This window comes from Eubalaena glacialis, chromosome 11 (genome assembly GCF_028564815.1).
Source record: "Eubalaena glacialis isolate mEubGla1 chromosome 11, mEubGla1.1.hap2.+ XY, whole genome shotgun sequence".
In the NCBI taxonomy this organism is placed as follows: Eukaryota; Metazoa; Chordata; class Mammalia; order Artiodactyla; family Balaenidae; genus Eubalaena; species Eubalaena glacialis.
This window is the reverse complement of record NC_083726.1, coordinates 31100378-31120006: the sequence shown is the minus strand read 5'-3', so window position 1 is coordinate 31120006 and position 19629 is coordinate 31100378. Positions and strand designations below refer to the sequence as shown.

The 19629-nt window shown below is 37.5% G+C and overlaps 1 protein-coding gene across 2 annotated transcripts in view; it reads right to left on the bottom strand.

Moving 5' to 3' along the window:
• The window catches only part of ATP2B1 (ATPase plasma membrane Ca2+ transporting 1), a 136630-nt gene that overhangs the window by 63149 nt on the left and 53852 nt on the right, over window positions 1-19629 (bottom strand). For both annotated transcript variants that reach the window (XM_061205850.1, XM_061205851.1), the window contains exon 2: window positions 9937-10362. In XM_061205850.1, the coding sequence (XP_061061833.1) occupies window positions 9937-10144 (208 nt within the window). In that variant the 5' untranslated portion in view covers window positions 10145-10362. The remainder of the gene's footprint in view (window positions 1-9936; window positions 10363-19629) is intronic.

The window sequence follows — 19629 nt, the reverse complement described above, 5'->3', positions numbered from 1 at the left end:
CTCTAGGCTTTGAGTCAGAGTCAATGGATAGAAAGGCAGTGAAGGACTGCACTGACTGTGACTAGCGGGAAAGACAATATGAGAGAGGAAACTTGCAAATTATAACTTAGACTCCACACACTGTTTCTTCAGGCGAGAGCAATGCCCCTCATCAACCCTGGCTGCAAACAGTTAACAGCAGTCTGTGGTTTAATCGGGGGATGCGGGAATCGATGCAGTGAGGTTTTCCACAAAACAGAATGTATTTGTTTTAAAGAACTATACTTTGAGATGTTCTGAAATTATGTGCTTACTGCTTTTCAAACAAAATACCCTTTCTTTTATGAAAGGATGATATTAGACAGTGGGTAGGTTTGTTCTTATATTTTAATGCCCTTACAGCAAAAAAAAAAAAAGATTGTTATCCCTCCCTGTGTCAGTCTCCAATTCTTTCTAAGAAATATGTTTGAAGATACTGGTTCTATCAGTTTAACTCACCCTTAATAGAGTCTACCATTAACTACATATAACACCTCAGTTTTAAATATCACCACTGCAACTATAAAAATAGTTGATTAAATCTTAACTTATTATTGGTTGTAACAGGGGCCAATATTTTGTTAATGCTGAAAAGAACAGCCATAAAGCTAAAGATCGCTTAAAAATGTATCTTGGAGGGAATAAGGAAAGTAAAAAAGCAGCTGATCCAAAGGTTATCGTAATCCTTCCTACGCTCCCACCACATGTACAAGCACACACCTAGGTCACTGCACCACTAAAGCTGTCTGGTTTAGGAATTAGAAAACCTAGGCTCCAATTCACCTACTGAAATCTTGTGCAAGTCACTTAACCCCTTTGGGGTTGGGGGGGCATTAATATTTATTGGTATAACTCAGATAGTTTGGGAGGACCAAAGGAGAAGGTACAAAGTTTATAAACCATAAACTACAGGGCAACAGTTAGTTAAGGTAAGTAAGGAGAAAGACAAGTTACAGACTGAACACTATAGGTTTTAACTCCACTTTGGGGACAGCTGATTTCTATTCATGTAAAATAATAAACTCACATAATCTAAATATAATGAAGTTCAGAGTTCTGCAGCAGTCTGTCCCCCCTCCCCTGACTCCTGATACTTACTGAATATCTGCTACTTCCAGGTACTGTTCTACTTGCTAAAAAGCCAGTGTGAACAAAACAAGTCTTACATTCAGCAAGCTTATATTATACTGGAGGGAGATAAATAAAGAGACAATTAAAATAGTATGAAGAGAGGACTGGCATTTATTCTAAGTGCAATGGATACCACTAGAAGGCTTTATAGCAGGGTAGTGATAACTAATTTCATTTAAATTGTCTGAAGGATAAATTGAAGAGTTGGAGAGTGGAGGAAAAGACCAGCTGGGAGGCCGCTGCAGTACAAAGTAAGAGATGGTGGTAGTTTGCACCTGGGTTCAGAAATGGAGGCAGAGGACTTCCCTGGTGGCACAGTGGTTAAGAAACCACCTGCCAATGCAGGGGACATGGGTTCGAGCCCTGGTCCAGGAAGATCCCAACGTGCCGCAGAGCAACTAAGCCCGTGCGCCGCAGCTGCTGAGCCTGTGCTCTAGAGCCCGTGAGCCACAACTACTGAAGCCCATGCGCCTAGAGCCCAAGCTCCACAAGAGAAGCCACCGCAATGAGAAGCCCGCGCACCGCAACGAAGAGTAGCCTGAGCGCAGCAACAAAGACCCAAAGCAGCCAAATAAATAAATAAATTTAAAAAAAAAAAAAGAAAGAAATGGAGGCAGAGTCACTGAATCTGCCAGGTATCTTGTAAGGAGATCAGACAGAACTTGCTGAAGGAGTGGATGTGGATGAAAGAAAAAAAGAAGGATAAAGAATGATACCTAGATTCTTTTTTGTCCATGCACTCAAGTGGATGGATGATAGAGACATTTACCAAGATAGGGCAGGCTTTGGGAACTGTAGATTTGGGTGGAAAAAGGGAGGCAGGAGTTAATGGTTCTGCTTTATCGATCTAAACATGAGATCCCCATTAAACAAGAAGCGGGAATGTCTAGTAGACAGCCGGTTATCCATATTCAGAACTCACAGAGAGATCTGAGCCAGAGAGTCCTCAATATACAGATGATTCTGGAGCCATGGGCCTAATGAGAGCTTCTAGAAAGCTAAAGTAAGTTGACAAGAAGAAAGCAGGGCTGAGGCAAGAGCCTTGGAGCACTCCAACATCTGATTTGAAGATCAGCTAGGGTTCTTAAAACACCAAAGGAAACTGAGAAGAAAAGGGGATACACATACACACGCACTTACAAATAGATTCATGCAGTACTACAGAAAGGGAGTTTTAAAAAAGATGATGTGGCTGATTATATCAAATGGTGTTATAAAAGTGGAGTAAAATGAAGACAGAGAATGGATAACTGGCTTTCACTAGATGGAGGCCGATGGCCTTGATAAGGAATCTTCCAGTGGAGGTATGGAAGAAAGTCTGATTAGAAAGAATTAGACAGATAATGGGAATTAGTTAAGTGGAAACAATGAGTACAGAAACTTCTTCTAGGAGTGTGATGCAATGGAGAGAAACAAAGCAGTAAAAGTAAAATAAAGCAGTAAAGGTGAATTAAAATGGGTAAATAAAACCCGTTTTGCTTTTTAAAGATGAGTGACAGATATTAAGGCAAGTTATTTAGCAATGGAAATGACCAACTAGAGAAGACCACACTGGTGATACAGGAGAGACACAGGCTAGTTAATCTGGAGCAAAGCCTTTGAAGAAGCCAGAGTAAATGGAATCCAGGGCGTGGGTGTTAGCCTATTATAGGTTTAGGAAGAGGCTCCACTGTGAGGGGGGAGAAAGCAAAGTTTGCGGGGAAGAGAAAGGTAAGCAGTTGGAACTGGTAATGAGACTACATGGTCCTAGTTTTAAAAAGAGAGGAGATATGATATCAAATCATTTAGAATAACATATGAATAAATATTCTGAGAATCTTCTGCCTAGTCCTGTTGGCTCCGTTGATTGTAGTGTAGCAGCAATAAGGCCAAGGGCATTGATCTCATTAGGGCCCAGTTAGCTTGACAAAGAGAAAAAACAAAACCAGCTCAGAATATATGCTTTTGGGGTCTGGATCTACCATTCTATGAATAGATAATGGCTCAAGAATACTGTCTTTATATGTGAAAGGGATAGATTACAGAATAAAATGCAAATTCTATCAATAGCTTGATGTTTTAGCAAAAAAAAAAAAAAATGTAGCATTCCAACTGCTGGGGCTAATAAAAACATGTCTCAATTTTAGAAAATGAAGAGGGGAGAGTAATGGAATATAGAAAGCAGGTGGATTTAACTGAAAATCATGGCTATTACATAGCACATCCCAATCTTATCAAATTCTGTACTTGAAATTATGTATTTGTGTGTGTGTGCGTGCGTGTGTGTGCGTGTGCGCGTGTGTGTGTGGAGTAGTGGTAGTGGTGGCAGCAGCCAGCCTGCATTCTTTAAGTGAGGGCCACAGGAAAACACACAGATTAAGAAAGTATGTGAAAATTTGTGTTTGTGTTCATTCTTCTTGAAAAACAGACTAATACCCTCATCATATTTTCAATTTCAAAAGAAAAGGAGACTGCCCTCAAATTTAAGTGAATCACTGTCTAAATTCAAACTTAGGCTTAGTTCCTGAATGCCAACCATGGGCCAGATACTGTGATAGGCATAAACATACAAGGGGAAATGAGTCAGACAGGATGTCTTTCTCTGGCACTTGCCTTCAAGGAACTCACAGTTTGGTGGGGCAGACTTCACAAGTAATCAGTTAATCACAAGCCAGTGTGTTACATATTATGATGGGGGTGGTGAGGCTGTTAATGGAAGCCAGCAAAGGGAACTGGAATCCAAATTTACGGGGTTGGGGTGGACAAGGGAGTTCTAAGATACCAAACTTGAGATCTCAGGAATGATTAAGAGAGAGAGTCACAGGAAGGGTGAGGTAGAGTGCTTTAGGTGAAAAGATCATCATGTAACAGGACCAGAAACAAGAGTGAGCTTGGCACAACAGTATTTAAGAAAACTGAAAATTTTGCTATGCCTCAAATACTGAGGAGGAGAGTTGGAAAATGAGATGAGATGAGATGAGATGAGATGAGATGAGGTAAGCAGGAGCCAGACCCCAAAGAAATTTGTTAACCTAAGTGAGAAGTCTGAACTTCCTTCTAAGGGAAGTGCAAAACCACTGCCAGCTTTCAGCAGGAAAGTGACAGGCAGCGTGAAGGAAGACAGGAAAAGACACCAGTTAGTATGTTGTTACCTGAATTATTCAAGAGAAAGACAGCAGCCTCCAGCAGGGTGGTGGGGAGGTAGAGAAGCAGACACCCTTGAGTTAAGAGGCAGTTAGGAGTTAGAATTTCCACGTCTTGTCGACCCAGTGAGTGAGAACAGGTGAAAGACTCCTATCAAAGTCAAGTCTATCTAGCAAGGTGGATGACAGTTTCACTGCAAAGGGGGAAAGAGGAAATATGCTTTCAGAAGGGAAAGTCTGGAGAGGCTGAGAAAATGAAGATGTCTAAAAGCAACTGAGCTTTCAAAAGGCCCAAAGCCTGGGAGAAAAGCCTGGACTGGAGCCACAGATGTCGGAGTCAGATGTGAAGTCTTAGAAGTGGAGAGCATCACCCAGGGAGAATGCAGAGTGCACCGTGAACAGAAACACCAGGCCTGCCAACACTGAAAGGAAAGCACAGGAGGCGGATGAAACGGGCCAGATAGGAAGAAAGCAAACCTTGAGAGTATAGTGTTATGAAAGCAGAAGAGAATGCTTTGGGAAGGAAATATGTCTATTGTACTGAGAAAACTGAACTTGAAAAAACTAACAAAGCGATGTTACTTCAGGCTCTATCAAGTACAACTTTAAAAAAATATATATGCTACAAGGTTTGAGAAGAAGTAGTCAGTGTTAAAATTATCTGCAAAAAATTCATAAGCAATGAAAACTGGTAATCTGAGCAGGATTTAAATTAAATGTATAATTTTCTATTTTTAAAAAAATTTTATTGGGTATACAATTCTCTATTGTAGCAGGAATAAATTTCTAGGACAAGGTCACACAGGATCATCAATAGAAAACCCTCACTGATAACTGTATACAAGTATTAAAACATACGTGGCTGGCACACCATGGCCATGCAAATCCTTGTCGAATGCCTAAAACCAACCTGTATGACCAAACACATACATCAGGGAATCACAGTGGTCTTGTAGTAGCCTGTAAGTCAGTAATGATTTATCCTGGGCAAAAGGCTGATTTCTTTCGAGAGTTAAAATATATTTCCATGTGTGAAAGTCAATTTTATTGTATTACATCATGAAGACGTGGTCAAAGCACACCATTACCAACAACCTTACTACTAGCAAGTGCAAATATAAACTGCCATCTGAAACATTATGGAAACATTAGTCAGCCAGGGACAATTGCTGTTGACTCTACCCTGCTTCCTACCACACACTACTTTTGCTTCTCTCTACCACTGTTTCCTTATTTCCTTTGTTTTTTTGTTCTCGTCTACCTAATTTTAGCAACTACCACTTAAAAAGCTTGGTGTCTCATTTGCTTTCCTGCCCTTTACAAATCCATAAAGTCATGCCTCTTACAGAGTACCATTCAGTACCTATCTTTAATTTTTATGAATTCATTTTTATCCTTTGCTTGATACAGTACTATGAATAATAAATGATACCAAGGGCTGAGATTTGCATTCTGTAAATCTTATTAGAGTCTATTCTACCATCCAATATAAAATATAATATAGATAACATAGGAACACATTAAAATGGGAAAGATACCAAAAGCTAGGGTAACAATAAAAAGATCAAGAAATATGGTTTAGAACAGGAATAAGAAGGTTAATGTAGGGAAACAATAATGATACAGAAGAACAAAACTGTAATGGCAGTTTTATATAGTTAGGATATTAGAAGATTATTTTGCCTTAAAATTACATTCTTGGATTCTGAGGACTATAAGATAGGTGCTTGCTAACACATAAAACCAAAAATATGAAGCAATAAATCTCATTCCAGTTAACCTTGAAATTTACAGTTCTAATTCTTTTAAGAGTAAAGATAATTAATCAGAACCACTAGGAAGTTTTTAATATGAAAATTACATCTGGCTCAAAACACTTCCTATTGATCAGTACACGTACAGTATGCTTGAAATCAAGTTAAAGCACTGCTCTGCTAGAAAACAAGCAATAAATTAGCAGGCCAAATGAGGAAGCACACAAACACAACTTCCTGAGGAGGGCATATTTTAAAGACCAACTAATAAACAGAATCTTAAATCCCCATTTTTTTTTTTCATCATGTAATTCCTGCCATCAAAAAAATACTATTGTGACGAGAGAATACAGGTACTTCTTTCTCAATCTCTCAACTCTTTTGCAAGCTGAATGAGATGAACTTTTATAACACGAAGTACACTACAGTAGTTAAAAGCATGTCCTCTGTCTAGGTTTGAATCCCTCCTCTGGACTTATGAGCTGTGAGACTTCAGCTAAGTTGCTTAACCTTTTTGTGCTGTGGGTTCTTTGGCTGTAAAACAGGATAAGGTTGTTGTGAGGATAAAGTAAGTTGATATTTATAAGTACTAACTACCAATTTGACACAAAAAGCGTTATGTACGCGTTACTTATTATTGTTGTTGTTCTTAAGAAACATCTTTAATTGTTCCTCCAGACTTTAGAGCAATCTAATATCTACATCCCAAATACTTCTGATTTTCCTTCTCCACTCATTTTTCTCTTAGGCATATATCACTAACACACTACACATCTCATTTGTCTTGTGAACTTGTCTTCCCCATGTAAAAATAAGGCAGGAAGTTTTGTTTTATTCATGGATGTATGCCCAGAGCCTAGATAAGTGCCAACAAGATAGGAGATACCCAATAAACACAATATCTCAGCAATTCTAAAACACACACATTCTTACATTTTATTAACATCTCTGAAATTGGGATGTAATTTAATTATACACTTACGATTATCTTACACTTAAAACTGCCAACACTAATTCTTTTTTTAGGGGATATACAAAACATATGACTATCATTAATCTAGATCTGACAAAAGACTGTGTGTCAATGAATGAATGAATGAAAGAACTAAAGTGACAGATAAACTTCAGTTTTACCTAACCAAAATTCCTGTACTTTAAAGAATCATTGTTATCCCACTTTCCCTGACTATAAGCAGATTATACTAAAAAAAAAAGGCTACTTATTGTCTAGATCATTTTACTTGGGCATAAAAACTCCTAGCTGATTATTCCCAGGGATGAGTCATTTGTTACCATTTGCCTAGTTGATCAGTGACAAAATATTCATTAGCTTCTGAGTGAATTATTTCTAAATTAAACTAGAACTATTCCTTTGGAAATAACATTTCTGTGAAGGCTGCTGTTGTTTTTATTTATTCTTATGATGACTGTAAACACAAACATAATGCTTACAATGGCTTTTTCACATTCTTTAGAAGAATATTTCAAAATGACAAACTATATATATATAAACAGTGAAGACAAAAGTTTGTACAAATTTTGACAAAAATTAAATTCACAATACTAGGAAGAAGATGAGCAAGAATTTTCTAAGAATAAAAGACGGGGAAAATGGCATACACTTGTTTAATAGCACAAAGCAGCAACAATACACACAAAATTTTGAGTGTTAAGTGAATATTTCTAGAGATTATCCACAACTTCCACCATGTCGTAAAAGAGGTACATAGCCATCCCCTCCCTAAATTTTAAAACCTACTGTACTAGGTACAAAGTTTCCGTTAATTTAATAAACTTCACTAATTAAACCAAAATCAATGTAAGGAAAACTGCCCAAAACAACAACACAAAAGAAACTGCAGTGCAAACTAAAGAGAAATAATGTCCATAAAAAATGAAAAAGCACCATGGAAGGGTTTTTAGTTAATCAGAAGTTTTGTCTTCTCATAACTAACAGCAGGGAAACACAAAGACATGGTTGAGGGAAGTGCAAATATGTGCAGATTTCAAAGTGAAGTTCAATATTAGGTTTTTTAAAATTAATTAACTTATTATTTATTTTTGCTGCGTTGGGTCTTTGTTGCTGCGCACGCGCTTTCTCTAGTTGCAGCGAGCGGGGGCTACTCTTTGTTGCGGCGTGCGGGTTTCTCATTGCAGTGGCTTCTCTTGTTGCAGAGCACGGGCTCTAGGCACGCAGGCTTCAGTAGTTGCAGCATGCGGGCTCAGCAGTTGTGTCGCACGGGCTTAGTTGCTCCGTGGCATGTGGGATCTTCCCGGACCAGGGCTCAAACCCGTGTCCCCTGCATGGGCAGGCGGGTTCTTAACCACTGCACTGCCAGGGAAGCCCCAATATCGTTTTTATGAACAAACTATGTTGTTATAAATATTGAAGGTTTTTAATGTTAATATACCCTATCAATTTGGTGATCATGAAACATCCAAAATTAGGTTTTAGATTAAATGTAGTATGTACCTATGGTTGAATTAATGAATCTACCAATTGAGAATAGCAACTTAATGTACAAATCGCTAAAGTTATATGAAGTTAGCTAACATTTTAAAGTAGATTTGCATACTGAACAAACTCCAAAGTTTGTCAAATTACATCTATTAAAAGCTCCATGGGTCTGTTCCTGATTCACTGAATTTAAGCAGCAGGGGTCCAGCTCTTAAAATGGTGCAGCATATTTAATGTATAACTGAGAAGTCCATGTTTCTAGTGGTTCTGACTTGAGGAAAAGATCCAGACAATCTGGAAGACTTGACAGAAAAAAGAATATACTCCAACTGATCTGAGGAAGCCCTTTTAGGATATATGTGAATACTGACATTAGCTTCCTCAAGACCATGCTACCTCAGAAAAATTAAAGCAACTACCTATCATTAAAACAATGAGCAATTCACATAGAATCACATAAAGGTTTTAAAGAATCTTTTAGTGTGATTTAAAATTCTTTTACAACTTTGGAAATAACTTTTTGCTATTACCTTAAAATTTATCACAAGTAGTGGCATGGCATAAGATGTTTCAGGAAAAATGTTAAGAAAAACACTGAAGCACAATTTTTCTAGAATTGGCTTTGGAATATATACTAATATCTTTTAAACTTTAGCATTAATAATTTCCCTTCCTTACTAAAATAAATTGTAATCACCAAACATTCATCCTCATGTATCCTTCCCCCACTCCTCTGCAATTTGGAAATCCTTTTTGGAAACTTCCTAACCTTACCTTTATATTCAACATGATCAATGTATTAAATAAAAGATTATCCCTTCAAACCATTTCAAAGACCATAACGCAATGAAGTTATAATGAACGTTTCTGTTTTTCAAAAAGAAATGTACTACAAATCAAGAATTATGAAACCAAAGATTTCTTTGAACACAGGGAAACTGAATATAATTCGAAGATTGAAAACTATTTTTAATCAAAGGAAATGTCCGCTAAATTAAAAATTGCCATCCAATCTACTCCATTTGCTCTGGTACCTTCTGAACTAATTGTTAAAGTTTAGGTTTAAAAAAAAAAAAAAAACAAACTTGGTCAGCTACTGGCAGTGAAAGCTATTTTAAGCCTCCTGGCAAAATGAAGGATAGTGAGCAGGGTTTAGTTCCACTGAATCCCCTGGGAACTACCAAGCCTGATTCCAGCTCAAGTGGAAAGACAATCATGCTATCGTAAACAAGCAGCAATATGTGCGACAGTACAAAATACTTCCTCCCACCAACTTAAAATGTATAAATTAATTTGCAACACTTTTTTTGATCTAAAGTTACTTTACACCAATCTTTAATGCCACGAAAAATATGGCATAATCAAACAATAGCCAAGACAATCTAAGCATGCTTATTTATGAGCCAATTACAGAACTCGCCAAAGTACTAAAAATGAATGTAATAAAACTCACCTTCATTGGGAGATGTTTTTAACCTGGCGCAAATTCCATAGACATCTCCATAGCTTTCCTGTATTTTTCGTAATGCATCTGTAGACCTGAGCTCCATGAGAGCCCGCAGCTCTGCGAGTGTAATTCCAAAGTCTCCATCATGATTAGCTTCCTTCAAAGAGTTTTTTACGCCACCATATGCAACCGAGTTGTTTGCCATGTCGCCCATTACAAGTATAATTTAACAGGAGGAAAATGTTTCCCAAAAGACTCTAATTTTCACTTGATATATATCCAAGATGAAAATCTTTTAAATATGAAAATCTTTCTTAAACCAAACGCTCATTGTATGACTTTGTAGAGGAGCATCAGCAGCATTTCCCAGGGAAGTATCTTGACCTTTGGCCCATGACTAGTTTCTTCCTATCAGTCATGAGACGTACACATCTGTAAGAAGAAAATATTTAAAATTAGTAAAATCCATATGAGAGTATTATGCATATAAGCATACTTTCTAAGTGTCATCAGGTAGCTAATCAAAGCATATCATTTAATTGCAAAAATATTTTTTACTGTAGTTTCATGCCCTTAAAATGTTTTGCATGATAAAAGGTCAAAGTATAACTTCTAAATAAAATTGTATATCAAGAGACATTAGCTTTCACCATTATTAAATGAAACTATATTTCACATGACTGTTAGGGATTATTAATAGTTATCATTAAGCACTATGTTAGTTGCTTTAAATTCATTCTCTCATTTAATCATCACAATTTAATCCCATGAGGTGTTACTGCTCCTTACTCTACTGAGAAGAATTAGCCTCAGAGAAATTGAGGGGTTTCTACACAGCCCACAGATGCCTGACATGAATGAGTTGGGATGCCTCTAAGTCCATGTTCCTTCAAATACACTACCCTGTCTCTCCAAACCTTTCATATGGGAGAGTCCCCGAAAGGGCAAAAAGCACAATGAACTTCTCATATGTTTTCCTGCAACTCTCCTTGGCCACTCTGTGATGCCAGCAACTTTTGGCTTCCTAAAACTATCTTTCACATGTTTCACATTTTTCAACTGATTTCTGTCACATGTCACCACCTCAGGTCTTCGTTGACTATCTAAAGAAATTCTCTACCCCTTAGTCACTCTTTACCATTACTCTGTTTTATTTTCTTTGCTGGCCCTTAGTATTATCTGAAATTATCTTGTTCATTGATTTACTTATTTGTTGTCTCCCTCCACCTACAATATTAGTTCTGCATACAGGGCATGGGTTGGTCCATTTCTATATGTTGAGAACCTAGAACTGTGCCAGACCCATGGTAGACATTCAATAAGCATTTCAAGAATGAATGAATGCATTATTTTAATTTTCTTCACAATTCTTGGTTGAATCTGCAAACGTGGAACCCACAGATAGAGGGCCGACAGTAAGGGACTTGAGCATCTGCAGATTTTGGTATCCTGTGGGGGCTTGGGTGGGGGGTGTCCTAGAACCAATCTCCTGCCAATACCAAGGGACAAATGTACTTTCAAGTTCTCCTCTTACTCTAAACCACCTAAAAATGAGCTCTCAACTCTTCCTTCTTAATATATGTCCTTTAAAGTATGACCTCAAAGTTAACATGCCCAACAATGGATTCATCTTATTCTCTAATTAGAAAGCTCCCTTCCCAACTATCATTATCTTAATCATCTGGATTTGAGATCTTAAATCATCTTTGATTCTCTCCACCCCAGCTTTCAGTGAACTGAGTTCAATTAACTCTTCCTTTGAAAAGCCTCTTCTACAGATCCCCTTTTCTTCCTGATCTTTGAGTCCCCCTACACAAATTATAATCACTACCCCTAGAGTTTCTCTCTCATTCTATTATCTCCTACAACAAATCCCTTCTACATTTTGGTGCTACAGTTAGTCTTTTAAACAGTTATCATGCCACTATATCTAAACCTATAGAATGAAAACACAGTCTTATTGTTCATATCTGTTTGGCATTCAAGCCTAAGCTCCATTTTACCTATTCAACCTCTCTCCCTCCCCAAAATATTCCATATTTAATAAATGCTTAATGATGAGGAACTAGAAAAGATTACTTGCAAGTACAATTAATATCCAGCTATGAAACTGTTATGGGGATGTTTGCAAATCATGGTATGTGGTTCAATATCCATCAAAATTGCCTAGAGGACTTGTTAAAATACAGATTGCTGGGCCCCACTTCCAGAGTTTCAGTAGGATAAGGGTGGGCTCCAGAATTTGCTTTCCTAACAAATTCTCAGGTGATACTGATGTTATTAGTTCAGAGAGTACAATGTGAGAACCACTGGACAGGAGAACGGGCTAAAAACTGAATTTATACCAGCTGGATGAGGATGGCTAGTGGAGGGAAAGTTTGCTTGCCTTGGCTTAAATTTACAAGGATGTGATAGTTATGAACTCTGTAAGACATTTTCTTTCATTGCCTGCTTCCTCCCACTTCACAAATCCTTCTGCTTGCCCAATTATTACTAATTTTACTCATCTCCTAGGCAAAGTGGGTTCCTACTCACACATCAATTATTATAATAACCCAACTTCAAAAACTGAAGAGGGTGGTTATTTGATACTCTCTGAGTTTTCATACCCCAAATTTCTTGGTATCTGAACATCACACCAACCCTAAAATAAATTATTATTATTTACTGAAGAGATAAAATAATTAAGGTTCATTAGTCTATGTGTTGGAGGCATGTATGTCATCATTCCTCTGGTTTCCACAAAGAGGAATTTTCCTCAACAATTTCTGACGTCCTACCCAACCCATTACCACTGAGGTGAAATGAGCTGCTTGACAGATTTTCGGAGAACAACTAGACATACATAGCTTCCTCACCTCCCTGTGTTCTTTGTGAGCCCGATGTCTGCAGGACTCATCCATTCTGGTCTGAGTTATTAGGGGCAGACCCCCAGGTAAAAAAGCCTATTGTTCAAAGTGTCCGGGGGCCGGGGGGGGGCAGGTGATAAATAACTGTTTAGTTCTGGATTCAATATTAGAACTTCATTGTTGTCACACAAAAACTTTCATTTCAGCTTTTGTCAGTAATAAAACTGTTTTTATTCCTATGTGCCAATATTTGTCTTTTCTCTTCACAGAATTCAAGCAGGAGAGAAGCGTGTTATTTATTGGGTGCCCTTAAATTTCTCAACAATAAGGATACATAACATAGCTAGGATCTGAAATCTCTGTTTGCAACTCAAAAGCCATGCTTCTTCTACTATACTGTCTCTACTTTAAGCCTTCATGTTTATTAGGTTGAAATGGAAATTTCTCTAGGTTAAAAAACAAACAATACCAAATGTACCAATTTATATAATAAAAACAGAATTCAATAGACATTATAGTGGATATTTGTTATCTGCCACATCAGCTCATCCTTCTCCCCCATTTCTCAGCAATGGCCTCACTTTTTGTTTGGGGATCTGCCCTTCCCCAACTCTCAGTGTGGTCCATCCCCATATCCAGACATTCCCCTGACCATAAGGATGATGGGTTCAGTAATGTGCATGTGACTCAACAAAGACCAATACATAGGTGACAACAAGGCACCTGCTGTGACTCTGGAACAGAGACTTGTTTCTTCTTACTGAACTTAAATCTGAGATGTGGAAAGCCTCTGAGAAAGGATCTAAAAGGGAGGGAGGACATATGTCTGTCAGTGCTAGATCATTTGAGCCCCTTGGTCAATCAATGCCTAAAGCCTGTCCTATCCATGATCTTTTCATTAATTTTTCAATAAATTCCTTTTGGGGATTTTCTATGACTTTGCAACCCATAAGGCTTTGATAAGTACATGATTACCAACCATGTTCAGTCCCCCCACTGCTTAAAGAAAGAGAGGTCCAGGGAAAACCACCAAATGCAAACGAGCCGCTTTCCAAAAGTAGACTACTTGAATTACCGATTACTTACAAATGATAAATTGGGCTGTCGTCTATTTCTAGATCATCTATAGCCTCTCCCCCTATTTTCCTCTCTGCCAACTCTTCACTCTTTTACTCACCTAACTAGTGAATTGACAAAAATGCCAAAGACAACAAAAAAGTTTTGCTTCTCATTTGTTAGCTACAACATGACAATCAAGAGACATGCTATTTGGGATTGAGGTAGAACACAGTAGAACATCTACTTTGCTTCTCATCGTTCACTAAAAGATTCTGACCTTCCATTTGAAAAGTTAAAGAAGAAATGTTAAGTGGAAGCTCAGGCTCCACAAGAGGGGGATTTTAAGGAAAACACATACCTAATCTACATAGGCCTATATAATTTATCCCAGAATCCCGAGATGACGTCTCTGACCCAACCACTATTGATAATCTTTGAGGGAATACATAAAAAGACAGAGGTGGTTTAAGACTAGAGTGGGCAAAAATAGTTACAGTCTTCAAAAAGAAGAATAAGCTGGATTCCAACTGACACATAAGCTTTACTGTGAATGGGCAGGCCCCCAAAAGAAAACAAAAGGATGACTATGAGGTCTTAGTACTGAGTGAAGCTCATAAAGAGACAGTTTTGTTAATATTACAATTCAATCCCTTCTTTCACAAGGTCACTTGCCTTATAGATTGTGGAATGGTTGTATAGATATTATTTAGACTCAACAATGATAACAACAACAAAAATATCACACATTAGAAAAACTACAAGAAATATGGTGGAAGAGTTAAGTAAATTTGGGGATGAAATATGGAGTTGGATGAAATATGGAGCTCTAAAAATGATTATTAGGGACTTCCCTGGTGGCACAGTAGTTAAGAATCCACCTACCAATGCAGGGGACACGGGTTCGAGCCTTGGTCCAGGAAGATCTCACATGCCACGCAGCAACTAAGCCCGTGCGCCACAACTACTGAGCCTGCGCTCTACAGCCCACAAGCCACAACTACTGAGCCCGCGTGCCTCAACTACTGAAGCCTGCGCGCCTAGAGCCCGTGCTCTGCAACAAGAGAAGCCACTGCAATGAGAAGCCCGCGCACCGCAATGAAGAGTAGCCCCCACTCGCCACAACTAGAGAAAGCCCACGCACAGTAATGAAGACCCAACACAGCCAAAAATAAATAAATAAATTTAAAAAATAAAAATGATTATTAATATTATACAGTAACACAAGATTCCTGCAGGCAAGAAAATATATGTTACTATAACTAAGTGTATTAGAATAAGAGGAACAACCTGAAAGGTGTTTTTAAATGCATTACTGGGCTCCTAATTCCTGACTGTTCTAAATTTTTAGTGCTGTGAAAATACAGAAGTTATGTTTCTCCAATCTGTAGATGACTTGAAGCTAGGTAAGTCAGCAAGTATATTAGATGACAGAATCGGAATCGGAGACAGGTGGGAATGGGAAGCTAACTTCAATTGGTACAAAAGTATGGTCTCCTACATTTAATTCCAAAAACATAACTGTACAAACATGACATACAAGAAATACAACAGTATATATTCAAAGACAAAGGTTCAGTTTACTCAAAGCTCTGTATGCATTAGCTTGATGTTAATTAATGTAAGTGCTTTCCCCTCCCACTCCCAAGCTGTCTTAGGCAGCAATGACAGGAGTGTAACAACTAACAAAGGGAGTTCATAGACCGATTCTACTTTGCCTTGGACAAACACATCTATAATGTTACAGGATCATCTGTAAAACACAGACATAATAACAAATAACACACCTCCCTAAATGTGTGAATATATGTAAAACAGTGTGAAACTAGCCTGACACACAGTAAATCGTAAGTACATGTTAGCTATTTTTACTATATTTCTAAACCTAGAGGAAAAGAGAATCCTGATGACAGTCTAATATAAGTGAAGCTCTGCTATACAGATAAAGCACTGATGACTGAATACATCAAAAAGACTGATGAACAAAAGAGAGGCACCAACTTTTATTTGTATTATAGACAACAGGCCTACCAGATTTCACATTGGTCAGGTCTGAATTACCATGAGAAACATAGTGTAAAAAATAATAAAGAAAATGTTGAAGATGTCAGAAAATCAGTCCACTGAAGTAGTGGAAGAAATTCAGTCTAGGGGATGCATATTTCACGATAGCTATTTTCAAACATTTGAAATTTTTAAAAAAATTTCATTGAAGTATTGTTGATTTATAGTGTTGTGTTAATTTCTGCTGTATAGCAAAATGATTCAGTTATACATATATTCTTTTTCATATACATTTCCATTATGGTTTATCACAGGATACTGAATATAGTTCCCTGTCCTATACAGTAGGACCTTGTTGTTTACCCATACTATATATAATAGTTTGCATCTGCTAATCCCAAACTTCCCATCCTTCCCTCCCCCACCCCCCTCCCCCTTGGCAACCACAAGCCTGTTCGCTATGTCTGTGAGTCTGTCTGTTTCATAGATATGTTCATTTGTATTGTATTTTAGATTCCACATATAAGTGATAGCATAAAACATTTGAAATTTTAGTGTAGAATAGTGACTAGATATATTCTGTGGAGTAGTGGAGGGCACAACTAGAATGAAATGAAAGAAAGTTACAGAGAGGTAGATTTTTGGCCGAGGCAGAACTTAGTAACAAGTTATCCCAAACTGGGATGGATCTATAACAATTAATTTTATGTCAACTTGACTAGATCAAAAGATGCTCAGGTATCTGGCTAAACATTACTTCTGGGTGTGCCTACAGGGGTGTTTCTGGATGAGATTAGCATTTGAATGGGTAGACTAAGTAAAGCAGATTGCCCTTCACAATGTGGGTGGGCATCATGAATCCAATGAGGGCCCAAACAAAACAAAGTGAAGAAATGGTAAGTCGTACTCACCCCTCCCTGCCTGACTGTCCAGTCTTCCCCTGCCCTCAGACTGGGAATTACCCACTGACTTCCCTGGTTCTCAGGACTTCAGACTGATCTAAAACACCAGCTTTCCTGGGTCTTTAGTCTGTAGATGGCAGACAGTGGGACTTCTCAGCCTCTGTAACTGCCTGAGCAAATTCCTCAAAATAAATCACTATATGGATAGATTTCTTATTGGTTCTTTTTCTCTGGAGAACCCTGACCAATAAAGGGTCCCTCGGTCAGTTAGACTCCCTGCGCTTGGGGTTGACAGAGCTATACTAAAAGAATGTATGGAAGAGAGTTCAATATTTGAAGACAGCCCATGCCCTTTTGGTGATGACTCTAGTCTTTAAAAATCCATTCCTGGGCTTCCCTGGTGGCGCAGTGGTTGAGAATCTGCCTGCCAATGCAGGGGACACGGGTTCGAGCCCTGATCTGGGAAGATCCCACATGCCGCGGAGCAACTAGGCCCGTGAGCCACAACTACTGAGCCTGCGCGTCTGGAGCCTGTGCTCCGCAACAAGAGAGGCCGCGATAGTGAGAGGCCCGCATACCGCGATGAAGAGTGGCCTCCGCTTGCCGCAACTAGAGAAGGCCCTCCCACAGAAATGAAGACCCAACACAGCCATAAATAAATAAATAAATAAATAAATAAAATTAAAAAAAAAAAAATCCATTCCTGATTCAAAAGGTAACACCATAAGTCCTGATGCAATAAGTATGCTTTATACATGTAAACAACTTCCTGTCCAGCACTCCATTCCCCACTGATCTTAAACTGTTCAGCTTTTAAAAATCAAGATTCCTTTTAGGCAAGATTACTTCAAAGAGAACATACCCCAGACAAGAAAACTTATTCTTTTTTTTTTTAATATAGTGTATGAAACATACCATCTAATTTGAAGATCTGCTAATTGTGTTCATAAGCTTAGGAAAGACGTTTGATTAATTTTAACCCTGAATTTACACAAACTGGTTATAAATCAAAAGTAGTTTACTTGTTAGAAACCAATCCTTTCATTTAAACTTTCATTAATCTCTTAAAGTGTCCTTTGAGTCAACTAAAGATTCCTAAGTAATCTTGATTTTTTTCAAATCACTCCCAATTTGGGATGAAATTTCAAAACTAACAGAAAAAGTTATAGTCCTAAACCTTACTCTTCAATTTTCTAATGTTTATAGATTCGGTAACTACTTCAGTACATTAAGTTACTTCTGATTTCATATATCCTTTCCCAAGAAAATTCAAACAGTTCTCTTAAGGTAAAATAAAATATCTTCAAATTTTCATTCATATACTGAAATAATTTAAGTGTTAAGTCAAATTTCTATTTACTAGGTCTATTACATGTCTCAGTAAATGTTTAAAAATAAAAAAACAGTATTTACAAAGGTTCTTAGTCCATGACTGGTTCTATAGGAACACAAATTATGGATCTGGGGTTTGGGGGGGAAAATCCTCTAAAGACAGCTTATTTTCATTCACTTAGAAAAACTGTACAAGTTTCTAAATCAAAGTAAAATACCAACAATATACAAATTTTAAAAAGCCAGCATTCTGCTAAAAAATGATCACAATGGAAAAAATCATAGACTTTAACAGCTGAAAGGGATGTTGAAGATCAAATTCAATTGTTCATTTTATACCCATTGAAACCAAACACTCATCATCATCTACTTCCAAAAAGAATAAAAGAAAGCAAGCATTAAATGCTCACAAAAATCATTAAAAAGAAGAGTAAAAGATCAAAATTTAAATCATGAGATAAATCGTAACAACATACAGGTTTTAAGGAGGCTACTATAGGGAAATAACTGGCATTGTACTTCAAAATGGGTACTGACACCCTAACTATTAGACACACCATTTGATTGACAAAAGGGTAAAAGTTTTTGACTGGAGCCTTTCAAAAAAGAACACTCACAAAATCTCCATTTTCTTAGCTTTTTTTTTAAACATAAAAATTAATTCAAATTCCTCTGTAGACAAGTAGCTGTGAGAAGAGGCATAACATCTTTATAGCTGTTTCTCACTGTAGCTGCTATTGGCATGTTATTGACAGTGAGCACTAGCTCATAAATTAAGAAATCCAGCCTCACCCAGCCCCACCAGATACTAGCAGTAACTCTCAGTCAGTGAACAACCTGAAACTCGCCACCTTAAATGTTCCCTGAGGGAATCTGGACTGTTATAACTATGCCTAAATTTAGGCCTGTTATACTGAACATTTATTTAAAGACAAAAACCATGCCTTATTTATCTCTCATCTTCATATCTTAAGCAAGAGGTACTATGCTCTCTCAACTTCCTTATGGTCACCTTCTGCAGAAAAAAAAATCTTATACCTAACTCATACCCTAAAATTTAGTCTTTAAAAAATTAAAGCAATTTTAATAAGAAATGACAAAAATGTACTGTAAATTACTGAATATATAAGTACTAGCATGTAATATTTGACTGTAATGGAGGAAAGAGCAGATGGTCTAATATCATACATATCAAAGAGTGGACACCTCAAGATCGTGAGTGGTGGGAAGTTTCTTTTACCGAATTTTGTTATATTCAAATTATTCCATTAAAACACTCTGAAGAACCAAGGGATTACTTAATTTTAATGTTACTCTGAACTTGCATTAATCGAGTTTTAAGGGCTTAAAGAAAACATACACGCTTGCGTAGAAGAGCATATAAAGTTTGTTTAGAAAAGTAATTTACATCGGGTGAGTAAAGAATGATACATTTACATAAGGTTAAATTCACCAAACAGGATTTGTTTCATAGAACGGATAAGCAGAAAATAAGCACAGACTACAACACCTGATTTATTAGTCTCAAAAAAAATTCATGAATACCATAGCTGTGT